The sequence below is a fragment of the Carlito syrichta genome, unplaced genomic scaffold, assembly GCF_000164805.1.
Source record: "Carlito syrichta isolate Samal-C Ts95f unplaced genomic scaffold, Tarsius_syrichta-2.0.1 Scaffold316032, whole genome shotgun sequence".
NCBI classification, from domain to species: Eukaryota; Metazoa; Chordata; class Mammalia; order Primates; family Tarsiidae; genus Carlito; species Carlito syrichta.
The window spans coordinates 192,706-202,498 of NW_007260128.1; the positions used below are offsets into that span (position 1 = coordinate 192,706).

At 40.3% G+C, this 9,793-nt stretch overlaps 1 protein-coding gene across 1 annotated transcript; it reads right to left on the bottom strand.

The window, feature by feature from the left end:
- Nucleotides 1–276: 276 nt before the first annotated feature.
- Nucleotides 277–647, bottom strand: LOC103276312 (small integral membrane protein 15-like). The gene has a single exon (XM_008073715.2). The coding sequence runs from the start codon at nt 508–510 to the stop codon at nt 277–279; it is 234 nt and encodes a 77-aa protein (XP_008071906.1). The 5' UTR covers nt 511–647.
- Between the last annotated feature and the right edge of the window lie 9,146 nt (nt 648–9,793).

Below are 9,793 nucleotides of genomic sequence, written 5' to 3' on the forward strand. Positions count from 1 at the left end.
CAGTACATAAATGGCTAAATGGCAAAAAACTAAGTTATAAAGAATTTATACCACAAAAATTGCTAATTTACAATAACTGCCAATAGATACCAACAAACTTCTACACACAAGCCTAAAAGTTACTACAGTATTGAGGTCAGAACTAACATGATTCTTTTGTTTGGTCAAATTTCATTTACTAAATAATACTGTCAAGAAATTCATTTAAGAAACCTTAGTGGGTCCTTCCAAAGCCGCATAATTTCCAAATTATTTTCCTCTGGTTGCAGAGTTTGTTCATTCCTTCAATCCCTTTTTTAGTCGTTTAGCTTTTGCAATATTTTCTTGACGTTTTTGTTTTTTCTTTTGCTCCTTCTTCTTGGCCTCAATCATTTTGGCCAATTTCCAAGACAGTACAGCACTTGCTAGGAACAGTGGAGTAAGAGCCAAAATAACTGTTGTAAGGAAGCCATATGGGTCCTTTGCAGCCCATTCCACAACATACTCAGCCCAACCCTTTATATCAAACATCTTCGTAGCAGTCTTAGGAAAACTTATGCTTGCGTAGTGTGATCTCTAACTTTGTCCAGGTATGAGTGAGCCAGTCAGTTTCAGATGCCCGTTGGTTGTCTGTCTTTAGTTCTACTGTATACTTCTGGAAGAAGGCTTAAATTTGCCAGACTGGAAGCAGGAAGCTGTTTTACTTTTTTCTCAAGCTGTTTTCTCTCCCTTGATTTCCTTCTCTACTTCTCTCAAGTTCTCACTGCCTCTGAGCCTTTGTACTTGTTGTGCCCTTGGCCTAGAATAATATTTCCTTAGGTCTTTACATGGGAAGCTCCTACTCTTTGCAGATTCCAGATGGGATGTTAACTTTTCAGAGAAGCTTTCCTGACCATCCACTCCAAAGGAAACCCTTTCCCAGCAGTTATCTCATATCCAAGCATAATATTTATTTACTTTCATTTACTCATTACTCTTCAGAACTTCTCCTGTTCAGGTAGTTAGTTGTTTATTTCTGCCTCCTCAACAAGAATAAAATCTACTTGTGGAAAGAACTTTGTCTTATTTATTACTGCTCCCATTTCCTAAAATACTGTCATATAGTAGATGCTCAATGAATATTATTGAATAAATAAAGTTTTGTTCCCTGAGGTGATATGTTTTGGTTTTTTGGTATACCGTATACTTACTTTAAATCATATTGAACAAGAACCACCTCTCTGCCCTCATTCTTTCCTTCTAGATGGGTTTAATTTTGTGGAAATTATGTTTTTATGACTCTCTTCTTTTAACTTAGTTAAATTATACAACTTTAAGGGGAGAGAGAGAAAAAAAGAAAACGTTGATACTTTGAGGAGAGAGCCAGATTCAACCCATTTAATTAGTACCCAGCTCTCCTGAGGCCCCACAATGTGAAGGAAATGTAGTATTTAGGGAAATATCTGAATTCAGAGACAAGAGACCTGAGTTCTAGTCATCATTCTGTCACCAACATATTACATTATGGTGAGTAGGTTCTTTAACCTCTGTGGACCTCAGAATCACAGTGTAGAAGATAAAGATTGAACTAAGCAATATTCAATGCATCCTAATCCTGAGTGGAAAGGGGAGATGGAGAACCTTTTGTGTTGGTTTTTGCTATCACCATGGGGTATGTGTCCATGTGATTGTGGTGTCCATTCATTCCATGGGGGAGCTGTGCAAGGTGTGCTTCTGTAGCCCCCAACCCTCACCCCTGAAGAATTCTTACAGGCAATGAATGCTTCCAGGCCTTTGTTTCTTCTGCTATAAGGCCAAGGCACAGTGAAACACAGAGAACTGGGCTAGCCCCTCAGAATTTCCCCAGTACTACATTCTGTACAACCTTTTGGAACTGTCTTAGCCCATTCTTACCATGAGGTACCTTAGACATTCTCTTTAAAGTCCCCTTGGTGGCAAAATGGAAACAAGCTCTGTACCATATTTCAGAGATGCACTCAATGGAAGATCACATTTTCTGAAGATGGCTCCCACAGTCTCTCTCACCTCTAATGTTTTTCTTCAGTGTGAACTTACCACACCTCCCATTAAGAAGAAGAGCCTATTTCCCCTTCTCTAGGATCTGGGCTGGCCTAAATATCTTGCACAACCAATAGGATAAATCAGAAGGGATGTTCTGGGACTTCTGAGGTTAGTTCATGCGAGGACTTGCTCTTGGATCAGTCCTTTCAAGATTTGCCATGACCCAGCCCATGCTCTAACTGACAGGATCTTGGGACAAAAGTTGGCAGTGAGATAGATGAAATAATTTCAAATATGTTTGAGTAGAAGGCATTCATTTGAAACTGAAGGTTGACTGAGACTAAATTCATAGAATATTAAAAGAAGAGAAGCCTTATCTGGGACCCTTCCTAAAATCTTTTCCTGGTGTGAACTTGGGAATTCATGTAGTCAGTAAAAATGTAGGGCACCATGGAGTATTAGACAACAGTCTGGCAGGAAAGTGTGTCCCTGCCACTGCCAAGGGGAATAGCAGGTAGATTACCTGCCTGGCCTCAAAAACTCACTTCATAGTCTTCAAGATGAGGAGAAGGAGGTAATCCGGTAGCATCCCTTAGAGGACACTCCTACCCCAAGGGTACACACATTAAGTTCCTTTCCCATAACTCATGAGGGAGCCTTCACATCTGTGGTTTGGCTTCTCAAAGTGAAGCCTTCAGGGCCCAGAGCACTGGCCTCAATTTGGTGAGGTGCTTGAGCTCAAATGACAATCTCTCATATTAGTAAAAATATGGAATGAAGCATACCTTTTGTACTTTTCTCAGAAACTAAAAATTAGATTTTCCAGTATTTTACATTGCCTCACCATCAGACCACCAGAACAAATTAGTTGTTTATTATGTAATATTTTTTAAAATGAGGAATTGATCTATTTAAATATTTTCAGGATTTAACTTTCACAAAAAGAATTAAGATTCTTTTAGTTATTTAGAAATTAGTCATAATTTAAGACTTTGTGTTGTGATTTCCTTAGTTATTAGCTTATTCCATCCAGGAGAGTGAATAAGCAGGGAGAAAGAGCTATAAGGGTTTATGGCTGGGACTTGAGATGGGCTGTTGTTTACAAAATGAATTTTCACTAATTTCCTGGGCACACATTTCCCTGATTTTTTTGCAGTGGTCAATAGGGGGTAATGGTGGGGATTTATGTGTCTGAATATGGCATTCTGTTTGTTTTTGGATCCATCCCTGGTCCAGTTCCAGTTTCCTGGATATTAGGGGGAGAGAGAGGCTTAGTAATAAAACTGAAGAAGTTGTATAATCTATATCTCTTTGCTTCACTTGTGTGCAATTGTATTGCATTTGTATGGAATTTGGAGGTAAGTGCTACACACAAATTCAAGTCTTGGAAATGTCTCATATGCAGTTCTGAGCTCAGGCTCACCTCCCATCACTGGCTTAATGAAGAAGAAGATGAAGCCATAGAACATGGTGCTACCACAAGATGGCAGGAAACTTCATCCCTGAATGGCTATGAGGAGCATAGCTTCCTATTGACCCCATTTGATTGTAATGGGAGCCGGTGTCTTAGTCTATCTGGGCTGCCAGAACAAAGTACTGTGTACTGAGTGGCTTATAAACAACAGAAGTTTATTTCACATAGTTCTGGAGTCTAGAAGTTCAAGATCAAGGCCTGCAGATCAAGTATCTGGTAAGGGCCTGTTTCCTGGTTTATAGACGCTGTCTTTTCTCTGTGTCCTCATATGGCAGAAGGAGCGAGTGGCCTCTCTCAAGCCTCTTTTATAAGGGCACTAATCTCATTTGTGAGGTCTCTTCTGCCATGGCATAATCACTTCCCAAAGGCCCCACCCACCTTCTATCACTATCACCTTAGGAGTAAAGATATCTACAAATGAATTTTGTAGATAGCAAAGAGCATAGCAAAGAGCATAGCAGTCAGACCATAGCAAAGAGCAAGTGCAGTGGGTATTGCAGTGAAGCAGTAAGAACAGGTAGGAACTGTGGCGGACTCATGCTGTCTAAAGAGGGCAGCAGCTATCCAGCCAGCCTTAGACTGTGGTAGATGTGATCACCTTCCAAAGGCCCAGACTCCTAGTACTATCATCTTGAGGGTTAGGATTTCAACATATGAATTTTGGAGGGACACAAACATTCAGTCTGTAGCAGAAAGTCATAAGCATAAACAAAACTCTTAATGTGTTTATTCACTGAGATTTTGAGGTTGCTTCAGCATTTAGCAGAATACTGACATTAATACAGCTCCTGAAGTTGCCTATTCACTAGTGTGTCAGGGGACCTAGCTTTATCGACATCATATTTCTTTTGAGCCCCCTTGTGAGGGCTTGATCTCATAGGTAGCCATCTCTGGGATTCAGAATTCTCTGCGCTTTTGGCTAACTGACGTAGCAGATACACCAGAGCTCTATTTGCAGTAGACACTGTTGAATCTTGTGGAAGAAAATGTATCCTCAGGGACAGAGATCTAGAAAGATAAGCTTGGCCTGATGACAAAGCCGTGGTTGTATGAGGGAAGGTTGCTCTGAATGTGGCTGTTTGTTTTTGGATCCATCCCTGGCCCTGTTCCAGCTTCCTGGATATTAGGGGGGGAGAGAGGCTTAGTAATAAAAACTGAAGAAGTTGTATAATCTGTATCTCTTTGCTTCACTTGTATGCAAAAAACACTACATCTTTCTAAGTGAAATAAGTCTCTCAGATCCTGTCCATAGGGTTTGTGGGATATTCAAACTTGGTTACATTTTGGGGAGTGTCCAGCTCACTCTAGGGTCTTTGTAGCAACAGAGGTGACTGTCCAATCCAGAAGACCGAGGTGAAAAGCCTCTGGCCTTCAGCCTATTATTGTCTCTTCTGAGATGCTCATTGTTTAGGGTTACTCATTTCATTAAGAAGTGAAGTCTCTGTGCTCAGGGTAAGACTTCTAAGTGGTCAGGGCTCAAGCCATTGTATATCCCTTTCTCAGAGGTCCTGCTGCCTTTGAGGACAGTTGGGAGGGGGTACAATTCATATTCCTTGAGAAATCTGTCACCACTGCCTTCTTTTAACTCAAGAAGGGTACCCTAGGGATCCAGTCACTCCTCTTCAGTTTAAAACATCACCTTCTGTTACAGGCTGAAAAGAGGCCATTTTGGTTATATTAAAATAGTAATTTAGACTAGACTTAGAAACTTGTATTAAATTTAGTTGGGTTAAATGTAAAAGCTGTATGAATTTAAAATTCTGCCTTTGTGGATCTGATATTAAAAAACTGTAAACACCTCCTTGAAATTGTGGTTGAAGGAGGGGGTCAGACTTCTAGAAACACAAATGTTGGCATCTTCTTTCTGCGGTGAAGTAGGGGAAGAATGAAGTCATTTATTTCTTTGTAAATCTATGGCAGCAAAAACAAAGCAAAACAAAAAATGCAAGAAACAAAAATAAAACAAAAAAGAAAATGAAAGGAAATGGACAACAGTAACAAAGAGATATTGGTCAATTTTTTCTTCAACTATTTCTACTAAAATGCCTAATATCTGGAGGTTGAATACAGTATTCCTTTAAATATTCCCCTGAGCATACCAAAGAAATGATTTATTCTTCCTCCCTTTGCCACAACACTATGCACACTTAACATTGTGATTATTGTAGATAGCAGAGTGGACCAGAGTCTCAGGCAGAAGCTGAAATGCTAATTAGAAGTGGACAATCCTAGAACAAAAGGAAGGGTGCTGAAGCATATCATATTACTTAAATCAGAAGGCATGTGGCTGAGGAAGGTGAAACAACAGCAACAACACAAAAACATCTATTGAATGCCAAGTCCCAATTGATTGGATTTGTTTTTGTGCCCAGATTAGACATCTACTAGGGATTCCCAGAAATACCTAGTGGTGGTGGTGATTGTGGGAGGAGAATTTCCTGGTAGCTAGATTTCTACAAAAACAGGTATTTCAGAGATACATGAATTATATTCAGGATGAAAATGTTCCTATTGGCTTGCCCTTGATTCCACTTTAGCTCTATTCTAATGGTTCCCAGGATCTACAGGCTGATTCAACTCTTTTTCAAACTCAGTGAATCATAAACAGCATCCTTGCTGGATACCCAAAGAATTTTGAAATAGTCATACTAGTCTGGTGCCTTCATATAGGGACTCTAAGCACTTATGAAGGACTTTCAGATAGTAAGTAGTCCTTACCCTTCAGCCATGTCTTTTTTTTTTTTTTTTTTTTTGAGTTGGAGTCTCACTCTGTCACCCAGACTGGAGTGCAGTGGCTGCTCCCGGCCACTGCAGCCTCGACCTGCTAGACTCCGGCGATCCTTCTATCTCAGCGTTCCAAGTAGCTGGAACTACAGGTGCGTGTTACCACGCCCGACTGATTTATTGTAGAGACGAGGTCTCGCCAAGTTGCTATTGTAGAGATGAGGTCTCGAACCCGCAGGCTCAGGCAATTCACTCACCTCGGCCTCCCAAAGGGCGGGATTACAGACTGAGTCACCCAGCCCGATCTTGCTCAAGAGTCTTTAACTTTGTTGTGCCTCCATTTCTCTTAGGGCATTGGTTACCACAGAAAGTGAATGGGGAGTGCTTCCTACTTGTTTAGATTACTTTGCATTTTCTAGTTCCCTGTTTTGTAGAACTGTCAGAATGACAGGTTAATATCTCTCCTCCCCGAATCCCTGGTTGTGATCATCTACCTGTTTATAGTCCTTTAAAAATTATTTACCATGCCAAAGACTAGACTTTGTTGTCTCTCCTAAATTAGAGTGAATTTTTCATAGGCCTCTGTTTGCTAAGAGGACTTTGCCTCCAGGGACATAACTCAGTCTTTCTTCCTCTCCTTCCCTCCTCCTCCTTCCTCAGATCCCTCCTGGTTTCCTAATACTTTCTCTTGGCTCAGTCTGCCTTTGCTCCTAGCATACCTTTGTAGTAAATGATTGGCTCACTACTGGCACAAGTTTTGACAGATTTTTAACAACTAGAATCCTGAGCCCAAGAAATAATGTGTAAACCAGCTTTACTTAATCAGTGTTCTTCGTCTGAAGGATAGAATATAGAACATTATTTGAGCAACTATTTTCTTAATTCTCCTAACAATAGGATGTTGAAAAGACATTAAAAATGATGTCTGCTAGTCATATAGGCTATACTCATGTAAATAAATATAATAATAATATTTATAAGACTTTTTGGTAACAAAATCTGTCTTCTTTAGGCCCTACCTTCTCCATAAAGACCTCCTTGATTCTTCTGGACTTTACTTCTCTGTTCTTTATTACTTTCTAGCTTTATTATTAATTTTATCATTTGATTAATTAGTATTTTCTATTATGAACCTGTTTTCTGAACTAGAGAAATATTAGTTCCTTGAGGGTAAGGTGATTACTTGGCACTGGAACTGGGAGTGTTGAATTAATATTTGCTAAATTGAATTGATTCACATTCTTCTTTACTTTCTTGATGTGTACTTTGGTCTTTCATAATGATTGGCCATTTGGCAGTATATTGTTAAAATAATTTAATAATCTTAGGCACACACATATTTAATTTCTGTCTTGCTTTTGGCCAAACTAGAGATTTCCTCTTCCTTTTCCCGATCCAATCTATCATGAAATACTGTCATTTTACCATTAAGGCTTCTAAAGTTGGTCTTTTCTTCTCCATCACTATCACTTCTTCAGGATAGGCCTGTTACCTCTTTTTTAGGCTACCGCAATATAATGTAACTTGTTTCTTTATCTTTATCTTATTTCTCTGTGGTAGTTAGGTAAAACCTGCATTTTCTCCCATTAAAAGTGAGCCTATTCCCCTCCACCACCCTTCCCTGGAATCTACGCAGGCTTGTCATTGGTTCTGACAAATGAAATGTGCTAATAATGACTTTGTCCACACTGTGAGCTCGGACCTCAAATAGCTTTTGCTCTTGCTGCTCGTGGACACTTGAGACCATGGGAATGAGCTCAGACTAGCCTGCTGGTGGATGTGAGGAACCCAAGGAACTCCCAACAGACAGCCTCCCACCTTCACATGAATGAGGTCAGGCAGGATCATCTAGCTGCCAACCAACATACCAGCTAACCCCGGATACATGAGAGGGTCGTTAGAATCCACTGAGCTGGCTGGCTGAGAAGAACTGCTCTCAAGATCACAAACCTTTTAAACCTCTAGGTTTTCAGGTGTGTGTGTGTGTTTTTTAATGCAGTAACTCACTCATGCACTGATAAAAATAAAAATCAGACATTTTCTCCACTTTGCTTAAAACCTCAGAATGCTTTCTATTACCTGCAGTAAACAAGGTCCTCGAGATCTGGTTCTTGTTGGCCTCTCTAGGTTTATCTCTCATCAATCTCTACCTCATGGTTTTTCCTCTGGCCGTGTGGAAACACATATCATTCTCTGGTGCACCATGCTCTTCCTTTCTGTCCAGTTGCTCTCCTTCCTCCTTTTTTTTTTTGAATTGGAGTCTCACTCTGTCGCCTGGACTGGAGTGCAGTGGCCGCTCCCGGCCACCGCAGCCTCGCCTGCTGGGCTCCGGCGATCCTTCCGCCTCAGCCTTCCGAGTAGCCGGAATTACAGGCATGAGCTACCATGCTCGGCTGATTTTTTGATTTATTGTAGAGATGAGGTCTCGCTGCCCAGGCGGGTCTCGAACCCGCGGGCTCAGGCAAGCCACTCACCAAAGGCGTGGGATTACAGGCTGAGCCACCAAGCCTGGCTCCTCCTCCTTTTCACATAGTGAACTTCTACTTATTCTTTAAATCACAAATCAGATTCCACCTCCCCCAGGAAGCCTGATGGGTTAGATGTGTCTCCTCTGTGCTCTTCTGACACTCCATCCTATATTCTCTACCCACTCTTCCCTTTCTCTGCGGTTAAGGACTTTCTTTTAAAATTTTATGTTCAGGCTGGACATGGAAGCTTACACCTGTAATTCCAGCACTTTCAGAGGTTGGGGTGAGAGGATTGCTTGAGCCTAAGAGTTCGAGACTAGCCTAGACAATATATATATATATATATATATATATATATATATATATATATATATACATATATACACACACACATATATATAATATTATTTATTTATTATATATAACATATTATTTATTATGTGTATAATTTATTTATATATGTATGTTTATACTCCCTAAGTAGACTGTAAGTTTTTTGAGGACAGGGTTGATATCTTATTTTTCTTGTATCCTCACTACCTAGCATGATGAATGCTGGTTGAATATATGCATGCACCAAGTTTCAGGAATATAAAAATAAATTTATTTATTTATTTATTTATTTAGAGTTGGAATCTCATTCTGTCACCCAGACTGGAGTGCAGTGACTGCTCCCAGCCACTGTAGCCTCGACCTGCTGGGCTCTGGCGATCCTTTCGCCTCAGCCTTCCAAGTAGCTGGAACTACAGGCGCGTGCTACCAGGCCTGGCTCATTTTTTGATTGATTGTAGAGATGAGGTCTCGCCAAGTTGCCCAGGCCTGTCTCGAAATTTTAAATGTCAGAAAATGGTACCCAAAGTTTGTGGCTACTTTTTAATCTCCCAAAGGTTGATAATAAACATTCATGGTTTTTAATCTATTTATTTCCATGTCTATGAATTCTATTTTTTTTTCTCCTAGCCAAGGATTTGCTTTCTAATTGATATAGACTTTATTGACACAAATCAAATTAGAAGCAAAAACATAGAGCTTTTTTTTCCACTCATAGCAGTTGTAAACTATTATGCTTATATTAAAACTGGTTAATAGCCGGGCTCGGTGGCTCAGCCTGTAATCCCGCGCCTTTGGGAGGCTGAGGTGAGTGGAT

What these genes read in the sequence shown, in the direction of transcription:
- LOC103276312 (XM_008073715.2), bottom strand. Translation starts at nt 510, where the DNA reads ATGTTTGATATAAAGGGTTGGGCTGAGTATGTTGTGGAATGGGCTGCA.